The sequence below is a fragment of the Leucoraja erinacea genome, chromosome 5, assembly GCF_028641065.1.
Source record: "Leucoraja erinacea ecotype New England chromosome 5, Leri_hhj_1, whole genome shotgun sequence".
NCBI classification, from domain to species: Eukaryota; Metazoa; Chordata; class Chondrichthyes; order Rajiformes; family Rajidae; genus Leucoraja; species Leucoraja erinaceus.
The window spans coordinates 96211383-96236976 of record NC_073381.1 but is presented as its reverse complement, the minus strand read 5'-3'; the positions used below and the strand labels follow the sequence as shown (position 1 = coordinate 96236976).

At 47.2% G+C, this 25594-nt stretch overlaps 1 protein-coding gene across 1 annotated transcript in view; it reads right to left on the bottom strand.

The window, feature by feature from the left end:
* polr1b (RNA polymerase I subunit B) overlaps nt 1–25594 on the bottom strand; it is a 69415-nt gene that overhangs the window by 5184 nt on the left and 38637 nt on the right. Inside the window, exons 7-13 of the mRNA XM_055636310.1 lie at nt 22370–22541; nt 20686–20857; nt 17968–18249; nt 13402–13535; nt 11334–11504; nt 8682–8838; nt 5748–5944 (exon numbers count right to left, since the gene is read on the bottom strand). Of these exons, the coding sequence (XP_055492285.1) occupies nt 5748–5944; nt 8682–8838; nt 11334–11504; nt 13402–13535; nt 17968–18249; nt 20686–20857; nt 22370–22541 (1285 nt within the window). The remainder of the gene's footprint in view (nt 1–5747; nt 5945–8681; nt 8839–11333; nt 11505–13401; nt 13536–17967; nt 18250–20685; nt 20858–22369; nt 22542–25594) is intronic.

The window sequence follows — 25594 nt, the reverse complement described above, 5'->3', positions numbered from 1 at the left end:
ATCAAATACTACAGGGCAGAGGTTTAAGGTGAGAGGGGAAAAGTTTAAAGGGGCCAGTTTTGTTTTACAGAGGGTGGTGGGTGCCTGGAACGTGCTGCCAGGGGTGGTGATGGAGGCATACGATAGTGGCATTTAAGACACTTTTGGATAGGCACATGGATAAGCAGGGAGAGGAGTGAAAATGATTATGTGAAGGCAGATACGAGTTGGTCTCAGCATCATGTTTGGCACAGGCGTTGTTCTATGGCAATAAGTGTTTTATTGTCATATGTCCCAGACACACACACACACATATATTTATATCTCACATACATATATACACGCGCACACACACACACATACATATATATACACACACACATATATATACGCACACACATACATACATTTATATATATACTGTGGCTTCCAAAAGTTTTCATACCCCTTGAACTTGTCCACATTTTGTCACGTTACAACCACAAACGTAAATGTATTTTATTGGGACTTTATGTGATAGACCAACACAAAGTGGCGCATAATTGTGAAGTGGAAGGAAAATGATACATGGTTTTCACATTTTTTTACAAATAAAAAACTGAAAAGTGTGGCGTGCAAAAGTATTCAGCCCCCTTTACTCTGATACCCCTAAATAAAATCCAGTGCAACCAATTGCCTTCAGAAGTCACCTAATTAGTAAATAGAGTCCACTTGTGTGTAATCTAATCTCAGTATAAATACAGCTGTTCTGTGAAGGCCTCAGAGGTTTGTTAGAGAACATTAGTGAACAAACAGCATCATGAAGCCCAAGGAACACACCAGACAGGTCAGGGATAAAGTTGTGGAGAAGTTTAAAGCAGGGTTAGGTTATAAAAAAATATCCCAAGCTTTGAACATCTCACGGAGCACTGTTCAATCCATCATCCGAAAATGGAAAGAGTATGGCACAACTGCAAACCTACCAAGACATGGCCGTCCACCTAAACTGACAGGCCGGGCAAGGAGAGCATTGATCAGAGAAGCAGCCAAGAGGCCCATGGTAACTCTGGAGGAGCTGCAGAGATCCACAGCTCAGGTGGGATAATCTGTCCACAGGACAATTATTAGTTGTGCACTCCACAAATCAGGCCTTTATGGAAGAGTGGCAAGAAGAAAGCCATTGTTGAAAAAAAGCCATAAGAAGTCCCGTTTGCAGTTTGCCACAAGCCATGTGGGGGACACAGCAAACATGTGGAGGAAGGTGCTCTGGTCAGATGAGACCAAAATTGAAGTTTTTGGCCTAAATGCAAAACACTATGTGTGGCGGAAAACTAACACTGCACATCACCCTGAACACACCATCCCCACTGTGAAACATGGTGGTGGCAGCATCATGCTGTGGGGATGCTTTTCTTCAGCAGGGACAGGGAAGCTGGTCAGAGTTGATGGGAAGATGGATGGAGCCAAATACAGGGCAATCTTGGAAGAAAACCTGTTAGAGTCTGCAAAAGACTTGAGACTGGGGCGGAGGTTCATCTTCCAGCAGGACAACAACCCTAAACATACAGCCAGAGCTACAATGGAATGGTTTAGATCAAAGCATATTCATGTGTTAGAATGGCCCAGTCAAAGTCCAGACCTAAATCCAATTGAGAATCTCTGGCAAGACTTGAAAATTGCTGTTCACAGACGCTCTCCATCCAATCTGACTGAGCTTGAGCTATTTTGCAAAGAAGAATGGGCAAACATTTCAGTCTCTAGATGTGCAAAGCTGGTAGAGACATACCCCAAAAGACTTGCAGCTGTAATTGCAGCGAAAGGTGGTTCTACAAAGTATTGACTCAGGGGAGCTGAATACTTTTGCACGCCACACTTTTCAGTTTTTTATTTGTAAAAAAATGTGAAAACCATGTATCATTTTCCTTCCACTTCACAATTATGCACCACTTTGTGTTGGTCTATCACATAAAATCCCAATAAAATACATTTACGTTTGTGGTTGTAACGTGACAAAATGTGGACAAGTTCAAGGGGTATGAAAACTTTTGCAAGCCAATGTATATATATATATATATATATATACACACACACATACATCATAAATGATATGAGAAGAATTAGACCATTCGGCCCATCAAGCCTCCTTCCTAAAAGAACGTCCTTTAATTCTGAGACTATGTCCTCTAGTCCTAGACTCTCCAACTAGTGGAAACATCCTCTCCACATCCACTCTATCCAAGCCTTTCACTATTCTGTACCTTTCAATGAGGTCACCCCTCATTCTTCTAAACTCCAGCGAGTACAGGCCCAGTGCCGACAAACGCTCATCATAGGTTAACCCACTGATTCCTGGGACCATTCTTCCAAACCTCCTTTGGACCCTCTCCAGAGCCAGCACATCCTTCCTCAGATATGGTGCCCAAAATTGCTCTCAATATTCCTAATGTGCCCTGACCAGCACCTTATAAAGCCTCAACATTACATCTCTGTTTTTGTATACAAGTCCTCTTGAAATAAATGCTAGCATTGAGTTTGCTTTCTTTACTACTGATTCCACTTGCAGATTAACTATTTGGGAATCCTGCACCAGCACTCCCAAGTCCCTTTGCACCTCCGATTTCTGGATTCTATCCCATTTAGAAAATAGTCCATGCCTTTATTCCTACTACCAAAATGCATGACTCTACACTTTGCTACACTATATTCATCTGCCACTTCACTGCCCACTCTCCCAACCTGTCCAAGTCCTTCTGCAGAGTCCCTGCTTTCTCTACACCACCTGCCCCTCCACCTATTTCGTATCATCCGCAAACTTGGCCACAAAGCCTTCAATCCCCTTGTCCAAATCATTAATATACAACGTGAAGAGTAGCGGCCCCAGCACCGACCCCTGCGGAACTCCGCTAGTCACTGGCAGCCAACCAGAAAAAGCCCCCTTTATTGCCACTCTTTGCCTTCTGCCATCCAGCCAACCTGCTATCCATGCTGGTATCTGCCCTTTGATACCGTGGGCTCTCATCTTCCTTAGCAGCCTCACGTGTGGCATCTTATCAAAGGCTTTCTGAAAATCCAAGTAAACCATCTACTGACTCTCCTTTGTCTGTCCTGCTATTTACTTCATCAATGAATTCCAGCAAATTTGTCAGGCAAGGTCTCCCCTTCACAAAGCCATGTTGGTTGGCCTATTTTATCGTGAACTAAGTACTCTGTAACCTCATCCTTTAGAATGGACTCTAAAATCTTACCATCCACACAAGTCAGACTAATCGGCCTGTAGTTCCCACTGTTCTGCTCCTTTATTGTACAGCGGGGTAATATTGGTAATTTTCCAATCATCTGGGACCGCTCCTGACTCTAGTGATTCCTGAAACATCACCATCAATGCCTCGACAATCTCTAAAGCCACCTCTTTCAGAGCCCTAGGGTGTAGTCCATCCGGTCCAGGTGACTTATCCACCTCCAGCCCTTTCAGTTTCCCAAGCACCTTCACCCCAGTAATAGCCACTTCACTAACTTCCACCCCCCGACTCTCTTGAATTTCAGGCACGTTGCTGGTGTCTTCCACTGTGAAGACCGATGCAAAAAGGTCATTCAAGTCCTCTGCCATTTCTTTATTCCCCATTCTCACTTCTCCTTCATCATTCTCCAGCGGCCCAACGTCCACTCTTGCCTCTTTCTATAATGAAAGAAATTCTTGCTATCCTCTTTTATATTATTGGCTAGCTTTCCTTCGTAGCTTCCTAGCTTACTTTTCTCCCCGCATTGCCTTTTCAGTTACCTTCTGGTGTTCTTTAAAAGCTTCCCAATCCTCTGGCTTCCCACTAATCTTTGCAATGTTATATGTCTTCTCTTTTAGTTTTATACTGTCCTTGCCTTCTCTTGTCAGCCACGGCCACCTCATTCTCCCCCTAGAATCTTTCTTCCTCATTGGGTAATATTGGTAATTTTCCAATAATCTGGGACCAGTCCTGACTCTAGTGATTCCTGAAACATCACCATCAACGCCTCCACAATCTCTAAAGCCACCTCTTTCGGAACCCTAGGGTGTAGTCCATCCGGTCCAGGTGACTTATCCACCTCCCGCCCACACACACACACACATATATATATCCTTATATATATATATATATGTGTGTGTGTATGTATATGTGCATATACAGGTGCACAACCTTTTATCCGGTGTTCCAGAAACCGAAAAGCTCCGAAAACCGGCCATTTTTTCCAGATGTCGTCTGCACACCAAAGCTCGCGTTTGGCGCCAAACTTGACCCGAAACGACCCACGGTCAACCCAGGTCTGTACTACTGTAGCGGCTGCCTCCTCCATGGAGACCGGGAGACGCTTAAACATCTGTAAATCATTGCTTAAATGTTAGTCAGTTAGTTTGGAGGGCTTTTATGTGAAGGGGGGTGAAGGGGTAAACTTTAATTCTTAGTCCCCTACCTGGTCGGAGAGGCGGGGAGCGGTCAATGCCTTACCGGGTCGCCGTGCAGTAAGCTCCGCAGCGCTGTGGCCGGTGGGGCTGCGGGCGACGCCGGTTGTAGCTCCGACCCCGGCAACTCTACCCCTGGCTGCGTGGCGCTCCAAATCCAGCGCGCCACAGCTCCACGAATGTCGGGAGTCGGCGGCATCGCAGCGCTGGGCAAAGATCCTAGAGGAGCTGGGATACCAGCGGGGAGCGGGCAATGCCTAACCGGGTCGCCGTGCAGCAAGCTCCGGAGCGCTGTGGCCGCCGACACACAACATCGCGGAGCGTCGCTGGATTTGGAGCCGCGCAGCCAGGGGTAGAGTTGCCGGGGTTGGAGCTCCAACCGGCGCCGCCCGCGGCCGGACGGAGCCCCCAGCTCCGCGGCTCCAAATCCAGCGACGCTCCGCGATGTTGTGTGTCGGCGGCCACAGCGCTCCGGAGCTTGCCGCACGGCGACCCAGTAAGGCATTGCCCGCTCCCCGCTGGTATCCCAGCGCGACGCCGCCGACTCCCGACATTCCCGGAGCTGGGACGTCCGACCGCGGGCGGCGCTGGATTTGGAGCGCCTCGCAGCCAGGGGTAGAGTTGCCGGGGTCGGAGCTACAACTGGCGCCGCCCGCGGCCGGACGGAGCCCCCAGCTCCGCGAGGTTGGGAGTCGCCGACCAGGTAGGGGACTAAGAATTAAAGTTTCCCCCTTCACCCCGACTCCACCACCACATAAAATCCCTCCAAACTAACTGACTAACATTTATGCAATGATTCTCCCGGTCACCGGGGAGGAGGCAGCAGCTCCAGACTTTTCAAGCCGCCCGCGCTACCTACCTAATCTACGCTAAAAATCTTCCATTCTGAAATCCGAAAATGTCCGAAATCCGACAAGTGTCTGGTCCCAAGGCTTTCGGATAAAAGGTTGTGCACCTGTATATATATACACATGTATATGCATATATATATATACACACACACACACACACACATATATATATATACATATATATATACACAACATATGCATATACACATATACATATATATACACACCCACACACACACACACGTGCATATATATCTCACACACACACACACACATACATACACATAAAATCAAACAACCAATAATAGTATCCAATGCCCTCCAGTCTAGGTGGTCCTGAGCTTATTTGGAGTTTGTAGTGTTTAATAGCCTGTTCCATTTATAGCAGAATTAGTTGCAAAGATAAGTTTTTAAAGTACACTACCTCACCAAAGCTAGCTGCTAATCGACCAGTGGATTAATTTCCACTTGCTAAACCAGCTATCCAAGTCCAAGTACATACATACCATAGCATCTTCCATATCATATCCAGTGTAGGAGATGACAGCCACAACAGCATTGGTTCCTATGGGGTAGTTGTCCATATTATAAAAGTCATACATATGCGGCCGAACCAGTGGACTCTGTGGAGTTTGGAGACGATACAGTTTGCTATCCGATCTGGCTGGGAAAGTGTACAATGGAAACCCCATTGTCTGCTTCCCTAGAAGGAAGATGGATAGAAGTAAATAATCTGTTGGGTTGCAATACAAAATCAAAAGGTCATCAACACATCATATGATTATTTGATATACATGTATATATGGATTAGTGAATTTCTGATTGCTGATATTTTGCAGGGAACAGCCTTAACCAAAACAAAACGACAGGATCGCCAAGATTACTGAATGGTGGAAGCCATTCAGCCCATCATGTCCACTCTAGGGTAGACAAAAATGCTGGAGAAACTCAGCGGTTGCAGCAGAATCTGTGGAGCGAAGGAAATAGGCGACGTTTCGGGCCGAAACTCCAGTCCTTCACAGAACATGGGTGCAGCGGTAGAGTTGCTGCCTTATAGTGCCAGAGACCCAGGTTCGATCCTGACTATTGGTGCTTGTCTGTACGGAGTTTGTACGTTCTCCCCGTGACCTGTGGGCCTTCCCAGGGTGCTCCAGTTTCCTCCCACTCTCCAAAGACTTACAGGTTTGTAGGTTAATTCACTTTGTAAAATTGTAAATTGGCCCGAGTGTGTGTCGGATAGTGCTCGTGTGCGGGGATCGCTGGTCAGTGCGGACTCGGCGGGCCGAAGGGCCTGTTTCCGCGCTGTATCTCTAAACTAAACTAAAAGCAGTCAGAAGAAGGGGTTCTGTGAGACTCTCTCTCGTTGCTCTCCATCAATAATCCCTTCTCCTGCCCTGCTCAGAGTCTGAACATGGGTCCTGTCCCAAAACGTTATCTTATCCCTTCCCTCCACGCATGCTGCCTGACCCACTGAGTTACTCCAGCACTGTGTCTTACACAGGAGCAATCCAGCCAGTTTGCCTCCTGCACCCGCCGCTCCCCAGTCCTGCAATTATTTCCCTTTCAAGTACACTCACAAAGGGTGGTGGGTGTATGGGACGAGCTGCCGGAGGAGGTAGTTGAGGCAGGTACTATCAAAACATTTCAGAAACATTTCGGCAGGTACATGGATAGGACAGGTTTGGAGGCATACGGGCCAAACTCATGGCAGGTGGGACGAGTGTAGATAGAGCATGTTGGTCGGTGTGGGCAAGTTGGGCCGAAGGGCCTGTTTCCATGCTCTGTGACTCTACATATTGATCATCTATCGAATTCCAGGATTGAATCTGCTCCGTGAACCTCACTAACCTGCAGTGAATACCCAATGTTAAACAAACACTCACTGTACAAAGACACACCTCCATTTTGGCCCATCCACCAATGTTCTTCATTTTGTTTTCTCTGAGGTGAACCTCAACAGAGCAGCTTCTCCCTGTCCAGTCCCCAAGTCAAATGGTCTTTCACAATGACCACCACCCGATAGATCCGACATCATCCTTATTGAAATGCTTTGAAAGAGATATCCCCGTGACCGCAAGGGTTTTCACCGAGTGCTCCGGTTTCCCCCCACATTCCAAAGTCTGTAGGATAATTGGCTTCTGTAAATTGTCCCTCCTTTGTAGGTTAGACTCAGTGTTCAGGTGATCGCTGGTTTGTAGGTTAATTGGCCTCAGTAAAATTGTAAATTGTCTTGAGTATGTTAGTGTGCAGGGATCGCTGGTCGGCGCGGACTCGGAAAGGCTGAAGGACCTGTTTCCGCGCTGTATCTCTGAACTAAACTAAACTCATCGAGTCGTCTTGTCTGGAGCACCACCACCCTTTTATTTTCTTGCTAATTCATTCACCAAACTTGGTGAAACTCTGCATAGAGTCATAGGGTGTGGAAACAGGCCCTTCGGCCCACCTTGCCCACAGTGGCCAACATGTCCCAGCTACACTAGGCCCACCTGACCGCGTTTGGTCCATATCCCTCCAAACCTGTCCTATCCATGTACCTGTCTAACAGCTTCTTAAACGTTGGGATAGTCCCAGCCTCAACTACCTCCTCTGGCAGCTTGTTCCATACACCCACCACTCTTTAACCATATAACCATATAACCCTTACAGCACGGAAACAGGCCATCTCGGCCCTACAAGTCCGTGCCGAACAACTTTTTTCCCCTTTAGTCCCACCTGCCTGCACTCATAACCCTCTCATCCATATGCCTATCCAATTTATTTTTAAATGATACCAATCGAACCTGCCTCCACCACTTCCACTGGAAGCTCATTCCACACAGCTACCACTCTCTGAGTAAAGAAGTTCCCCCTCATGTTACCCCTAACCTCTGTCCCTTAATTCTGAAGTCATGTCCTCTTGTTTGAATCTTCCTATTCTCAAAGGGAAAAGCTTGTCCACATCAACTCTGTCTATCCCTCTCATCATTTTAAAGACCTCTATCAAGTCCCCCCTTAACCTTCTGCGCTCCAGAGAATAAAGACCTAACTTATTCCCTGTGAAAGAATTGCCCCCTTAGATTCCTAGTAAATCTTTTCCCCTTCACCTTAAACCTGTGTCCTCTGGTCCACGATTCACCTACTCTGGGCAAGAGACTCTGTGCATCTACCCGATCTATTCCTCTCGTGATTTTATACACCTTAATAAGATCACCCCTCATCCTCGTAAATCTTCTCTGTACCATTGCCCGCTTGAATTTCTCCAAATTTCTGACATTCACTCCACACGGGGGTTTTAGTCAGTGCAAACAGCTTGTAACACAGCACCTTATAACCATATAACAATTACAGCACGGAAACAGGCCATCTCGGCCCTACAAGTCCGTGCCGACCAACTTTTTTCCCTTAGTCCCACCTGCCTGCACTCATACCATAACCCTCCATTACCTTCCATTTTAACTCACCCATCTGACACTGGTACATGTTCCTGGGACTTTGGTTGTGATCAGAGTAGGGGATGAAACTAGCCACAACACTCAGCATGCTGTGGGGAAAAAGCTCCTGATGGCTCGTTATTCCGGGCAGGATGTCTGCCTCAGTGATGGCAATGTTCATGTACAGCTGCAGGATCAACAAGATGTCAGAAGTGTTAGCATGCCCTCTTCCAATGTAATGTACAATTCTATATTTAACATTACTATGTCATGATAACTGCAAAGTGCTCGCCTCAATGACTATCAGGCATTTTATCCCGTTTTCTTTTCAGGCAAAAGATTGGTGGCGCAGCGATAGAGTCGCTGCCGTCCAGAGACACGATTCCATCCCGACTACGGGTGGGTTTTCTCCGGCCACTCCGGTTTCCTCCCACATTCCAAAGACGTGCAGGTTTCACAAGTTCCCAAGTTCTAGCAGTAGAATTAGGCCTATCAGCCCATTGAGTCTAGTCCGCCATTCAATCATGGCTGATCTCTGCCTCCTAATCCCATTTTCTTGCCTTCTCCAAATCAGATTCAGATTCAGATTCTATCTTTATTGTCAGTGTATAGTACAGTACAGAGACAACGAAATGCAGCTAGCATCTCACCCAGAAGAGCCAACATAGAATAATTTAACAGTAAAAATATATATATGTGGACAAGCTTTTCCCTTTGAGAATAGGGAAGATTCAAACAAGAGGACATGACTTCAGAATTAAGGGACAGAAGTTTAGGGGTAACATGAGGGGGAACTTCTTTACTCAGAGAGTGGTAGCGGTGTGGAATGAGCTTCCAGTGGAAGTGGTGGAGGCAGGTTCATTGGTATCATTTAAAAATAAATTGGATAGGCATATGGATGAGAAGGGAATGGAGGGTTATGGTATGAGTGCAGGCAGGAGGGACTAAGGGGAAAAAAAGTTGTTCGGCACGGACTTGTAGGGCCGAGATGGCCTGTTTCCGTGCTGTAATTGTTATATGGTTATGGTTATATGTACATACAGTAGCAATAACCCTTGACACCCATTCTAATCAAGAATTTGTCTATCTCTTGCCTTAAAAATATCCACTGACTTGGCCTCCACAGCCCTCTGTGGCAATGAGTTCCACAGATGAACTGAGTAGATTAATTGGCTTGTGTAAATTATCCTTAGCGTGTAGGGTAGTTCTAGTGTATGGGATGATTGCTAGCCAGCGGAGAATCTGTGGGCCAAAGGGCCGATACAAGGCTGTGCCTCTAAAACAAAACTAAAATTAATCTAAAACAAAGTAGCCTCACAAAACCTTTGGCCAGTTACGTGGATCATTAAAACTTTATTTATTATCTTTTCATTTTGTTACTTCTGATTGGGTTACTTTAGTTGCGAGGATTAGAAGACTGTCGAGTTAGTATACTGGTTGTATACAAAAGGCTTGTATACAAAGCAGGGATGTAATGCTGAGGCTCTATAAGGTGCTGGTCAGTTAGTACTACAAATCGGTTAAAGCTAAGGATCACTAGAGTCAGGAGTGGTTCCAGATGACTGGAAAATTGCCAATATTACCCCGCTGTACAAGAAAGGAGCAAAGCAGAATAGTGGGAACTACAGGCCAGTTAGTCTGGCTTCAGTGGATGGTAAGATTTTAGAGTCCATTCTAAAGGATAAGGTTACGGAATACTTAGAAGGTCACGATAAAATAGGCTGAAGTCAGCATGGCTTTGTGAAAGGGAGGCCTTGCCTGACAAAAGAAGGACTTGGACAGGTTTTTGAGAATGGGCAGAGAAGTGGCAGATGGAATATAGTGTAGCAAAGTGTGGAGTCATGCATTTTGATAGTAGGAATAACGGCATAGACTTGTTTCTAAATGGGGAGAGAATCCAGAAATCGGAGGTGCAAAGGGACTTGGGAGCGCTGGTGCAGGATTCACAAAAAGTTAATCTGCAAATTGAATTGGTAGCAAAGAAATGCAAAGCAATGCTAGCATTTATTTCAAGCGGGCTTGTAGACAAAGCAGGGATGTAATGTTGAGGCTCTGTAAGGCGCTGGTCAATTTTGGGCACCATATCTGAGGAAGGATGTGCTGGCTCTGGAGAGGGTCCAGAGGAGGTTTGCAAGAATGATCTCAGGAATGAGTGGGTTAACCTATGATGAGCGTTTGTCGGCACTGGGCCTGTACTCGCTGGAGTTTAGAAGAACAACGGGGGACCTCATTGAAACATACAGAAGAGTGAAAGGCTTGGATAGAGTGGATGCGGAGAGGATGTTTCCACTAGTGGGAGAGTCTAGGACTAGATGTCATAGCCCCAGAATTAAAGGATGTTCTTTTAGGATGAGGAGGAATTTCTTTAGTCAGAGGGTGGTGAATCTGTGGAATTCTTTGCCACAGAATGCAAGTTAGTGGATATTTTTAAGGCAGAGAGAAAGATTCTTGATTAGTACAGGTGTCAGAGGTAATGGGGAGAAGGCAGGAGAATGGGGTTAGGAGGGAGAGATGGATCAGCCATGATTGAATGGTGGAATAGACTTGATGGACCGAATGGCCAAATTCTACTCCTATCACATGATCATCCCGCCCCCATTTGTTTTATCATTTTGTGAAGAATGAGTGAGATTTTTCCAAGAGGTTTCCAAGTGGGAAACGCCGTTATAAGCAGTTTGTTACCTGTTCAAGTGTTCCAATGAGCTCTTCCTTTCCCAAGGCCAGGTTCCTGACTGGACGGATCATTCGGCACATGGTGGTGAAGAGGTACAATCCCGGGTAAATACCGGGCTTATCCATCATTGGAATCAGAACAATCTCTATCCAGGCGGGCACTTTCTTCATCTGTAGCACCTGCTCCACAAAATACACAACAGTCGTTCCAGGTGTGGCAGAGGTTCACCTGCACCTCCTCCAACCTCATCTATTGCATCCACTGCTCTAGGTGCCAGCTGCCCTACATCGGTGAGACCAAGCGTAGGCTTGGCGATCGCTTCGCCCAACACCTCCGCTCGGTCCGCAATAACCAACCTGATCTCCCGGTGGCTCAGCACTTCAACTCCCCCTCCCATTCTGAATCCGACCTCTCTGTCCTGGGCCTCCTCCATGGCCAGAGTGAGCACCATCGGAAATTGGAGGAGCAGCACCTCATATTCCGCCTGGGCAGTCTGCACCCCAGCGGTATGAACATTGACTTCTCCAATTTCCGGTAGCCCTGGCTGTCTCCTCCCCTTCTCAGCTCTCCCTCAGCCCTCTGGCTCCTCCTCTTCCTTTCCCCCCCCCCCCCCCCCACCCCCCCCCCCCCCCCCCCCCCCCCCCCCCCCCCCCCCCCCCCCGCATCAGTCTGAAGAAGGGTTTTGGCCCGAAACGTTGCCTATTTCCTTCGCACCATAGATGCTGCTGCACCCGCTGAGTTTCTCCAGCACTTTTGCCTACCCACAAAATACCATGCGTGTAATCTCCATTAGGATCCATGATCCATTCACTCCGATCCGCTATCATTTTGCAAAAATTACATAAATATATACAAACTTAAAGAGTTTGCGTGCTAAAGGAAAAACGCAGACCAACTGGGGAACTGCAGGTACTGGTTTATACTGACGATAGACACAAAGTGCTGGAGTAACTCAGCGGGTCAGGCAGCATCGCTGGAGATAAAGGAATAGATAATGCTTTGGGTCGAGACCCTTCTTCAGACCGAAAGTAGAGGGGAGGGAACTGGAGATAAAGAAATGCAGGAACAAAGCGGTGCCGGCAACAGATGATCAAGGAAAGGTGGGCCCCATGGTGGCTCATTGTTGGACTGGAGGTAGTGCTGCTTTTGCCTTTTACAGTCAGCGCTAGGTTTATATAATATATTTGACCAATGCCGTGGATTCATGGAGATGAGGAGTAGTGCTTTGGGAATGAGAAGATGAGGAAAAAAGCTTCTCACTTCACCTCCATGTCACGGTGGCACAGCGGTAGAGCTGCTGCCTTACAGCGCCGGAGACCCGGGTTCCATCCCGACTACGGGCTTTGTCTGTATGGAGTTTGTACGTTCTCCCCGTGACCTGCGTGGGTTTTCTCTGAGATCTTCGGTTTACTCCCACACTCCAAAGACGTACAGGTTTGTAGGTTAATTGTTAAGGTCAGTCTGAAGAAGGGTTTCGGCACGAAACGTCACCTATTTCCTTCGCTCCATAGATGCTGCTGCACCCGCTGAATTTCTCCAGCATTTTTGTGTAGGTTCATTTTGGTTTGGTGTATGTGTAAATTGACCCTAGTATGTGTAGGATAGTGTTAATGTGCAGGGATCGCTGGTCAGTGCAGACTCGGTGGGCCGAATGGCCTGTTTCCGAGTTCTATCCCTAAACTACACTAAAAAACTAAATCTCGGTACATGTGATAATAATGGTAAACTAACTAAAGTGAAGAGTTTTGCACATGGTTGGCACTGTGTTTAGTGAGAGTTTAGTTTAGATTAGAGATACAGTGCGGAAACAGGCCATTGTAAATTGTAAATTGTCCCTAGTGTGTAGGATAGTTCTAGTGTACGGGGTGATCGCTGATCAGAATGGACTTGGTGGACCAAAGGGCCTGTGTCTGCGCTGTATCTCTAAAGTCTATCTATTTAAAAACTTACAACCAGAGAGCGGATAGGTTGTCAGCGTGTGTTGAGCAACAAACGGCTATTGTCTTCCACTGAAATACTTTCCCCTGGAAACCACCGCGTGAAACGGCTGAAAGAGGAAACAAAAGTGGTGCCTACCTTAAAGTTGCGCAGGGCATCGGCAATTCTAGGTCCTTTGTCTTTCTCGACCCAGCCCACCAGGGCACCGTTCAGCAGGACTGGGTAGCACTCGGAGTAAGGCTGGCTGGGTGTGCCATCGATAGGGGTGACTCCTGCAGGACACACACACACACAGGAGCAGTTCAGGGCAGAGCCTTGACCAGCAAAGACAGTGCTCACACAGTGGCCCGCAGCAGCAGCGTCACTGCAACGGTCTCAATGATCCCATGGTAGTGCTTCCCCCATTGAACATAGCGCGACACAGGGGCACAGCTGCTGCCCCACCGCACCAGTGACCCCGTTTTAATCCGAAAATAAGGTGCTGTCTGTGTGGAGTTTGCACGTTCTCCCAATGACCGCGTGAGTTTCCGGAAGACACGAGGGTTTGTAGGTTAATTGGTCCTCTGTAAATTGCCCCCTAGTGTGTAGGGAGTGGACGCGAAAATGGGATGACATAGAACTAGTGTGAACGGGTGATCGCTGGGCGAGGTGGACTTGGTGGCCTGAAGGGCCTGTTTCCATACTGCAGCTCTAAACTACAGTAAACTAAACATACAAGGGGCACACATCCTTTCACACTACAAAGCATGAACACACACACACAAGACCGTGAGGGCAGGAAGCCGACACGCCTGCCCCTTGCTCATCCCCTGAAGACCAGAGTCGAGGGTCAAGGCCAGTAGGAGAGTGAACAGAGGTCTGGCCTTCCGCAATCTCAAGGTGGACGGGTGAGGAGAGGGACGTTAGTTCGCTGGACAATCCAGACGTCCAAGGAAGGAGACGGCTGGAGGCCCCGCAGCAGCCTGGGGCTCGCCTGGATCGGGTACCGCTCCATAAGATCTAGAGAACGGACTGGACTTTGAAACTGCCGCCAAACATGGCGTGTAGGAAAGCACTGCAGATGCTGGTTTAAATCGAAGGTAGACACAAAATAACTCCAGTAATTGCGGGACAGGCAGCATCTCTGGAGAGAAGGAATGGGTGACGTTTCGGGTCGAGACCCTTCTTCAGACAGATGTCAGGGGAGTGGGCGATACAGAGTTAAAATGTAATCTGGTGGGAGAACTGGGAAGGGGAGGGATGGAGAGAGAGGGAAAGCAAGGGCTACTTGAAGTTAGAGAAGTCAATGTTCATACCACTGGGGTGTAAGCTGCCCAAGCGAAATATGAGGAGCTGTTCCTCCAATTTGCGCTGGGCCTCACTGGAGAAGGCCCAGGACAGAAAGGTCAGTGTAGGAATGGGAGGGGGAGTCAAAGTGTTGAGTCACCGGGAGATCAGGTAGGTTTCGGCGGACTGAGCGGATGTGTTCAGCGAAAACGATCGCCAAGCCTGTGCTTGGTCTCGCCGATGTAGAGAAGTCCACACCTGGAATAGCGGATACAGTAGATGAGGTTGGAGGAGCCAAACATGGCGATTCTTGCATGCGGTCTCAGTAGACCATTTCCATACGCAATACTTTACTGAACTGTATGCAAACAAAGAAGGGATTTCACTGAAGGGCATTTGGACGTGGTAATAAAGCCCCATTGACACCTCTCCTTTACGTGGGGAATCGTGCAAGGTGCCAAGAGGGTGGGGGTTCCAACGTACTCAACATCCAGTTCCTAATCCAAAGAGGCATGATTATTTTGTACTTATTGGTGCCAGCTCCAGGCTGGCTGACAATTATACTCTGTGTTGGCATTGCATCATTTGCCAAACCACAGGGACATAAGAAATAATGGCAGAACCAGAGGCCCGGGTTCCAACCTGACCATGGGTGCTATCTGTACGGAGTTTGTACGTTTTCGCCGTGACCTGTGTTGGTTTTCTCTGTGTGCTCCGCTTTCCTCCCGCACTCCAAAGATGTAGTGGTTTGTAGATTAATTGGCTTTGGTCAAAATTCTGAATTGTCTCTAGTGTGTGGGATAGAGTGGGGGCATCGCTGGTTGGTGTGGACTCGGTGGGCCTCACTGTCTCTCCTAAACTAAATAGGAACAGTAGTAGATCCAAAATCCTCTCACACATTTTCTACACATTTACAACCAGCTGAGGGAATTAGGTGGAAATTTCCACCATGTTTTTCATTAGATGTCTATTATTATCTAAATTTGGCCGAAAGGGGGAGATGCAGCGAGACCTGGGTGTCATGGTACACCAGTCATTGAAGGTAGGCATGCAGGTGCAGCAGGCAGTAAAGAAAGCGAATGGTATGTTAGCTTTCATTGCAAAAGGATTTGAGTATAGGAGCAGGGAGGTTCTACTGCAGTTGTACAGGGTCTTGGTGAGACCACACCTGGAGTATTGCGTTCAGTTTTGGTCTCCAAACCTGAGGAAGGACATTATTGCCATAGAGGAGTGCAGAGACGGTTCACCAGACTGATTCCTGGGATGTCAGGACTGTCTTATGAAGAAAGACTGGATAGACTTGGTTTATACTCTCTAGAATTTAGGAGATTGAGAGGGGATCTTATAGAAACTTACAAAATTCTTAAGGGGTTGGACAGGCTAGATGCAGGAAGATTGTTCCCGATGTTGGGGAAGTCCAGGACAAGGGGTCACAGCTTAAGGATAGGGGGAAATCCTTTAAAACCGAGATGAGAAGAACTTTTTTACACAGAGAGTGGCGAATCTCTGGAACTCTCTGCCACAGAGGGTAGTTGAGGCCAGTTCATTGGCTATATTTAAGAGGGAGTTAGATGTGGCCCTTGTGGCTAAGGTGATCAGGGGGTATGGGGAGAAGGCAGGTACGGGATACTGAGTTGGATGATCAGCCATGATCATATTGAATGGCGGTGCAGGCTCGAAGGGCCGAATGACCTACTCCTGCACCTAATATCTATGTTTCTATGTCAAACCTGGGTATACATCACTGGAACTTTAGTTTAGTTTAGAGATGCAGCATGGAAACAGGCCCTTTGGCCCACCGAGTCCATGCCGACCAGCGATCACTCAAACACTAAGTCTATTCTACAAAGTTGGGACAATTTACAGAAGTCAATTAACCTACAAACTTGCACGTCTTTGGAGTGTGGGAGGAAACCCGGAGCACCCGGATAAAACCCACGCAGGTCACGGGGAGAACGTACAAACTCCGTACAGACAGCACCCGTAGTCAGGATGGAACCTGGGTCTCTGGCGCTGTAAGGCAGCAACTCTAACGCTGCGCCACCGTGCCCCCCCACAATGCTACAGTCCACTTGGTCTGCAGGACAGAAGGATCAAGATTATTTTTTACATTTTATTTTTCAGGGTGTCAGCACTTTTAGCCCAACCCTAACCTGCCCTGAAGAAGGTGACAATGGGTCAACTTCTTCAACCTCTCGAGTTCATCTGGCAGAGGGACTACTAGATGCTGTCGTGAAAGGCCTGGATAGAGTGGATGTGGAGAGGATGTTTCCACTAGTGGGAGAGTCTAGGACCAGGGGGCACAGCCTCAGAATAAAAGGACGTACCTCAAGAATTGAAAGGAGAAATGTCTTTAGTCAGAGGGTGGTGAATCTGTGGAATTCATTGCCACAAACGGCCGTGGAGGCCAAGTCATTGGATATTTTTAAAGCGGAGATTGACAAATTCTTTAGAACGCGTGCCAAAGGTTACGGGGAGAAGGCAGACAAATGGGCTTGAGAGGGAAAGATAGATCACTCACGAATGAATGGCAGAATAGACCAGATGGGTCAAATAGCCTAATTCTGTTCCTGTGACTTGTGAACTTATGTTTCGGGTCAGGACCCTTCTTCTGACCCGACCTGAAACGTCAACTACCCATGCCCTTTCGAGATGCTGCCTAAGTTACTCCAGCACTTTGTGTCTTTTCTTTTGCAAACCAAAACCTGCAGTTCTTTGTGTTACTTTCAGCAGAGGGAGGCTACGTGTAATTTCCAAGTTGACCGATTTACGAGAATGTTGCCAGGACTCAAGGACCTGAGCTGTGGAGATCAGGCAAGCTTGGACTTCATTCCTTGGAGTGCTGGAAGCCGAGAGGTTATCTTAAAGAAGTGTATAACATAACGAGGGGAAATAGACAGAGTGAATGCACACAGTCTTTTGCCCAGAGTAGGCGAAATTAAAAACTAGGGTGCATGGGTTTAGGTGAGGGAGAAATGATTTTATCGGAATAATTAACTCTCATGGTGGTGCAGCGGTAGAGTTGTGGCCTTACAGCGCTTTCAGCGCCAAAGACTCAGGTTCAATCCTGACTACGGGTGCTGTCTGTACGGAGTTTGTACGTTCTCCCCGTGAGTTTTCTCCGAGATCTTCGGTTTCCTCCCACACTCCAAAGACGTACAGGTTTGTAGGTTAATTGGCTTGGTGTAAGTGTAAATTGTCCCTAATGTGTGCAGGACAGTGTTAGTGTACGGGGAATACTGGTCGGAACAGGCCCTTTAGGTGGGCCGAAGGGCCTGTTCCCGCGCTGTATCTCGAAACTAAAATTAAAGGAATGCTCACGGTGTGTTTTACTCAGGGTAAAGGAATCAAGAACCAGAGGACATAGGTTGAAGGTAAGATGGGAAAGATACAGGGTGACTTCATTACAAACATTACACAGGCAATAAAGGTACTTACCAAGTCCACAGAGCAGAGTGGGCAGGGTGACGGTACTGGATGTCTGGGTGACAATCTCACAGATAGCTGTCAGGTGGTTCATCAGGCCACACGGCTCTCCATCCGGAGTGTGCACGGGGCACAGGAAGCCCCAGGACTCCGGCAGTAACCTGCGTACAGACGTGGTTCTCATCTTGGCAAAGGCCGCCCCTCTGTGCACGCAGCGGAAATGGGAAAGGTAGCGGATGAAGTTCAACTTGTCCGCCACGATGCACAGACCAGAGTCCTGCAGCATTCCCAGACCTTGGATCAGAAAGGAATGACAGGTTGGAATGAATGAGTGCATGAATGAATGAATGATTGAATGACTGAATGATTGAATGACTGACTGATGAATGGCTGAATGAATGACTGAATGTATGATTGAATGTATGATGAATGAATGAATTAATGTATGAATGAATGAATGAATTAATGTATGAATGAATGAATTAATGTATGATTGAATGAATGTATGATTGAATGAATGAATGAATGATGAATGAATGAAAGTATGGATGAATGTATGAATGAATGTATGAATGAATGAATGTATGAATTAATGTATGTATGCTTGAATGAATGAATGAATGATTGAATGAATGAATGAATGATTGAATGAATGGATGGATGGATGGATGAATGAATGGTGTACACTACCCAGTGTTGAACTTATCGCAAGACACACGCAATCCTGAGCCTGTGTTATATTAAACCAAAGCCGCTTTAGTCACGTAGTCTGCTTTACAGTCTCCAGTCTGCTTCCCAGTAGTTTAGAGCCGACTTTAGAATAGTTTAGTCACTCTGCATGGCAGATACCGCACACAACTGGACCTCTCATCCAGGCAGTTTGAGAAAGAATCCAAAGAATGCCATTTCAACTCTCACTGTGATGGTTTTCAACAAAAAACTTTTGGAATGACAACTTTTGTTACAAGTAACAATGAGGCTGCCATGCAGCGCAATGATCCCTAAACATTATTCCAGTTACCCTGTATCTGTACACTGTGGATTGCCTGACAACCAGACATCCAGGGAAAGGCAATGGCTGGAGGCCCTGCAGCAACCTGGGGCTCGCCTGGATCGGGCACTGCTCCATCAGACCTCGAGCACGGGCTGGATTTTGGTAATGGCGCCAAAACCTGGCACCTCTTGCATGTGGTTCCAGTGGCCTATTTCCGTACACTTTGCTAATCGGGGATTGTGCTGAGTTATGGCAATACTCGACTCGACTGGACTGTACGGAAGCAAGGAATTTCACTCTGCCTTTGCACATATGACAATAGAGAACCAGAGGATTGCCGAACAATCAGGTGCTGAATGTTTGGTGTTTTCCCACGTGTGGAGTATTGCATTGGTTTACGTGAAGCAACACAAGGCTTATGCAATATTGTGTGATTTCTGACCACAGCTATGAAAATATATACACATTTGTAAATTAGATTTAGTTCCAAGTTGAATTTACCACAGTAAATTCAATATACTGTAACTATTAACTTGCCAGCAGTGTCAAGCAGTGGATATGATGCATTTAGAACAAAGGATAGAAGGGGCTCGACCCATTCCTTCTCTCCGGAGATGCCGCCTGTCCTGCTGAGTTACTCCAGTATGTTGTGTCTATCTTTGGTTTAAACCAGCATCCGCAGTTCCTTCCTGCACAGTATAACAAAGGAGTTGTGTGGGAAGGAACTGCAGATGCTGGTTTACACCGAAGATAGACACAACATGCTGGAGACTGAAGACGGGTCTCGACCCGAAACGTCACCCGTTCCTTTACTCCTGAGATGCTGCCTGACCTGCTGTGTTACTCCACCATTTTGTGTCTATCTTTAGTACAACAAAGGAACAGGTCCTCCGGCCCACCATGTCCATTCCGACCAGGTTGCTAAATTAAACTAAACATATGATTCATGTCCCTCCATTGTCTGCATATTCATTTGCCTATATAACAGCTTCATCAACATCACTATAGTAGCTGCCAGCATGTTCCAGGCACCCACCACTGCCTATGTAAGAAAATGTTACACTTTTCCCTCCTGACCTTAATGCTATGCCATCCATTGTCTGACATTTCCATTCTGGAGAAAAGCTTCTGACTATCGATCGTGTGTATATCTCCCGTAATTATATAAGCATCCCTCCCCTCATCCTCCAACGTTTCAGAGAAAATAGTCCAGCCTTATTCAATCTCTCCCTATAGCCAAGACCCTCTGCTCCAGGCAGCATGTTGGTAAACCTCCTATGCACTCTGTCCAACGCCCCCACATCCTTCCCATAATGGGATGAACCAACACGGTGACGCAGCTGTAGAGTTGCTGCCTCACAGCGCCAGAGACCCTGGATCCATCACTGTACGGAGTTTATACGTTCTCCCCGTGACCGGCGTGGATTCTCTCCCACAATACAACGACGTACAGGTTTGTAGGTTAATTGGCTTGGTATGATTGTAAATTGCCCTTAGTGTGTGTATGGTAGTGTTAGTGTGCAGGGATCGTTGGTCGGCACGGACTCCGTGGGCTGTTTCCCGCTGTGAACCTCTAAACTAAACTAAACGCAGCCTAATCAAGTCTGAAGAAGCATCTCGACACAAAACGTCACCTCTTCCTTTTCTCCACAGATGCTGGCCAGCCGTTCTTGAGTTGCTCCAGCATTTTGTGTCCATCTTCGGCCTAACCAAAGTTATATATACAGAGTACTCACCCGATTTTGAGCGCAGGTTTCCAGTGGCCAAGAGGTACTCAAATGGCCTCGACAGATCTGGCACTAAATTAAAAACTTTCATCAGGTTTTCGGAGTTAATCTGGATGGTTCCTTTTTGGCTCTTTTTGTCCAGGGCTAGTTTAATGGATTGCAACCATAACTCCATCTTCTCCTGCAAGCAACAATAAAACGATCAAAGGCTGGTATGAAAATCAAATGGGGGAGTCCAGAACCAGGTGCCACAGTTTAAGAATAAGGGGTAAGCTATTTAGAGCGGAGATGAGGAAACACATTTTCTCACAGAGAGTTGTGAGTCTGTGGAATTCTCTGCCTCAGATGGCGGTGGAGTCGGGTTCTCTGGATACTTTCAAGAGAGAGCTAGATAGGGCTCTTAATGATAGTGGAGTCAGGGGATATGGGGAGAAGGCAGGAACGGGGTACTGATTGGGGATGATCTGCCATGATCACATTGAATGGCGGTGCTGGCTCGAAGGGCCGAATGGCCTCCTCCTACACCTATTGTCTATTGTCTAACTCTAACTGCTTACACAACCACCATCAAAGATCTTGTTGGATCTTGCTGTGTATAAATTGTCTGCAATGCTTCTCCAAACGTCAATACCAAATCGACCTCAAATGTTATTCAATACCTTGGTTGCCACCCTGGGACAAAAAACTCCAACTATCTACCCCATCAATGGTATTACATTTATATACTTCTATCGGATTGGCCCTCAAACGTTTAGACTTTGGAGATAGAGTGTGGAAACACCAAGTTTGTGCCGACCAGTGATCACCCCGTACACTAGCACGATCCCACACACTAGGGACTATTCACAATTTACAGAAGCCAATTAACCTACAAACCTGCACGTCTTTGGAGTGTGGGAGGAGACCGGAGCACCCGGAGAAAACCCACACGGTCACGGGGAGAACGTACAAACTCTGCACAGACAGCACCCGTGTGATTGAACCCGTGTCTCTGGTGCTGTGAGGCAGCGACTCTACTGCTGCGCCACCTATTGGAGCCTCCGATGCTTCAGAGAAAAGAATTCATCTTTCTCCAACCGCTCTTGACAGGTAATACTCTAATACTATTAGCGGTAATACTCTCTCATCCAGGCAATACTTGTTCTGTTCTTGAGTCTTCACATGGGCCTTGGTTTGGTGAAGATACCCCCAACATGATCCCACCACCAGACATAAAAACAGTTTTTATCCACGAGTAGTAGCTCTACTCAACAGCCAAAAATCTGTAGCCTCCCTTTGATCTGGTATTTTGTTGGTTCACATGCTTGATCAATGGTGTTTTATCATTAATGTTTCATTATTATTAATGTTTAGTGTTTTCTGAGTCATTCGTAACTGTATGAGAGGTGCTGTTATAAAGTCATTGAATGATACAGTGTGGAAACAGGCCCTTCGGCCCAACTCGCCCACACTGGCCAACAATTTCCCAGCTACACTGTATGTCATGTTGTTTCTTGTGGGCGGAGCACCAAGGCGAATTCCTTGTATGTGAATACTTGGCCAATAAACGTACTTACTTACTTACTTACTTAGTATTGCAGCACTCTATGGAAGGCAGAAAGGGGTGGGGATGGGAAGATGGGACTGGTGGTGGGATCACGTTGGAGGTGACGGAAATGTGGGAGAATGATGTGTTGGATGCAAAGTCACGAACCTTCAAAAACATCAGGTAGAGTTGACCGGGAGTCAATACTTCATGATTTATCAAACTGTCTGGATTCTCTGCCTGGCATTCACCCTTGGCGAATGCAAACAACTTCCGGGTCATCAAGCAGAGCAAATAGAACTTCTCTACGTTAGACTTCAAGTGGACACACAGGCAGTGACTGCAGGCAAACAAACAGAGCACCATTATTAAGCAATGAGTAATAACTGCAGCAAAGGCCCATTACCTTTATAATTCTTACAATGCATCAAAATATTACATCGCAAGAACATCAAACACACACCGCTATTGGCGAGCCTCACATCGTGCATCAGAATAACTATTTGTAGTTTGATTTACAGGTGCAGCATAGAAACAGGTCCTTCGGCCCACCGAGTCCATGCCGGCCAGCTATCACCCATTCACACTAGCTCTATATTAACCCATTTTCGCTACCACTGCCTAGGGGGGGCAATTTACAGAGGCCAATTCACCTACAAACCTGCACATCTTTAGGATGTGGGAAGAAACTGGAGCACCCGGAGGAAACTCCAGTGCTCCTGTGCAAACTCCACACAGACAGCGCCTGAGGTCAGGATTGAACGTGGGTCTCTGGCACTGTGAGGCAGCAGCTCTACCAGCTACTCCACTGTGCTAGATTTTGTTTTGTACATCTCCAGGATCAAGACCTGCGAAGCAAGCCTATATATGTATGCTGCCAAGTCGTAATATCTCTTGCTTTGATGATCAAGTTCTTTTCTCACTGCACTGGAGTCGCTTTGGTGAGATTGTACCCACACTTCTACTGGGTGGCATGTCCCCTACAACCCTCACCAACTTCTACAGATGCGCCATAGAAAGCATTTTATCGGGATGCATCTCAACATGGTTTGGGAACGGCTCCATCCAAGACCGCAAGAAATTACAGCGAATTGTGGACGCAGCCCAGACCATCACACAAACCAACCTCCCTTCCACTGACTCCATCTACACCTCACGCTGCCTCGGCAAGGCCAGCAGACTAATCAAGGACGAGTCGCACCCTGGCCACTCCCTCTTCTCCCCTCTCCCATCGGGCAAAAGGTACAGAAGTGTGAAAACGCACACCTCCAGATTCAGGGACAGTTTTCTTCCCAGCTGTTATCAGGCAACTGAATCATCCTACCACAACCAGAGAGCAGTGCTGAACTACTTTCTACCTCATTGGAGACCCTCGGTCTACCCTTGATCAGACTTTGCTGGCTTTATCTTGCACTAAACGTTATTCCCTTATCATGTATCTATAAATGCCTGGATTGTAATCATGTATTGGCTTTGTGCTGACTGGATAGCACGCAACAAAAGCTTTTCACTGTACATTTGCACGTGGGCGGTGTTTCACTGAACCTGCTACACTTGCCCAAGAGCACATCTTTGAGAGGTGCTGTTATAAAGTCATTGAATGATCCAGTGTGGAAACAGGCCCTTCGGCCCAACTCGCCCACACTGGCCAACAATGTCCCAGCTACACTAGTCCCATTTGCCTGCGCTTGGTCCAAATCCCTCCAAACCTGTCCTATCCATGTACCTGTCCAACAGTTTCTTAAACGTTGGGGTAGTTCCCAGGCTGTTAAGAGCAGCATGGGAGAAAATGCAGAGCATTTTATAGATCTTACACATGGCAGCCTTTGTGCCATGTGGGAGGAAATAAAAATGTAACGTGGTTTATGTGATACTTCTATTGAAACGTCACGCTGCCTCGGCAAGGCCACCAACATAATCAAGGGCCAGTCTCACCCTGGTCACTCCCTCTTCTCCCCTCTCCCAACAGGCAAGAAATACAGAAATTTGTGGGTTCATTGGCTTGGTAAAATTGTAGGGGGATCGTTGGTCGGTATAGACTCAGTGGGCAGAAGGGCCTGTTTTTGTCATGTATCTCTAAACTGAAGTACAGAAGTGTGAAAACGCACACCTCCAGATTCAGGGATAGTTTCTTCCCAGCTGTTATCAGGCAACTGTACCATCCCATCACCTACTGGGGAGCAGTCCTGACCTCCCATCTACCTCATTGGAGAACCTCGGGCTATCTTTGATCGGACTTTACTGCATTTTATCTTGCATTAAGTGTTATTCCCTTTATCCTGTACCTGCACACTGTGGCATGGATAGTCTTTCAGCTGACTGGTTAGTGCACGACAAAAAGCTTTTCACCGCATCTCGGTACACGTGACAATAAACTAAAGGTACTAAAGGCGTACCTTTAGTGTGGAAACAGGCCCTTCGGCCGACAGGGTCAGCGCTGACCAGCGATCCCTGCACATTAACACTACCCTACACACCAGAGACAATTTTACAATTTTACCAAGCCAATTAACCTACAAACCTGTACGTCTTTGGAGTGTGGGATTAAACCAGAGCGCCCGGGGAGAACATACATATTCCATACAGACAGCATCCATAGTCAGGATCGAACCCGGGTCTCTGGCGCTGTTCTTTTGGGCCTGTGGACGGCGGGAAGGGGGGAACTGAATGGAAAAGTGTTCAGTTTAGACCAGAATGGACCAGCTGCCCGAGAATGCCAAGGGGTGGTAGGCAGGGGAGCGGGGAAATGTACAAGAAAGTCTGGAAGTGAGTAAAATACAACAAGGGGAAAAGGGAAGAGGTGACAGACGGTCGGATTGAGTTGGAGTTGGCGGAAACTGCGAAGTACGCTGCAATGAACGCTAGGCCTGGTGATGTGGAAAATGAGAGCCAGGGAATCTACCTTTCAGCTCGGTCTCAGCGAAGAGAGAGTGAGAGCAGCTAGAGGGATTACGGATGAGAACTCCATCCGTTTTGGTAGAGGGGAAGCCATATTTCAGAAAGGAGGACATTTTACCAACTAGAGTGGTTGACACCATAGAGTCGTAGAGAGATACAGCAGGGAAACAGGCCCTTCGGCCCAACTTGCTCACACCGGTCAACAATGTCCCATCTACAGTAGTCCCACCTGCTTACGTTTGGACCATATCCCCCCCACCATATCCCCTCCTATCCATGTACCTGTCTAACTGTTTCTTAAACGTTGGGATAATCCCAGCCTCAACTACCTCCTCTGGCAGCTTGTTCCATACACCCCATTATCCTTTGTGTGAAAAAGTTACCCCTCGGATTCCTATTAAATCCTTTGCCCTTCACCTTAAACCTATGTCCCCTGGTCTTCAATTCCCCTACTCTGGACAAGAGACCCTGTGTGTCTACCCGATCGATTCCTCT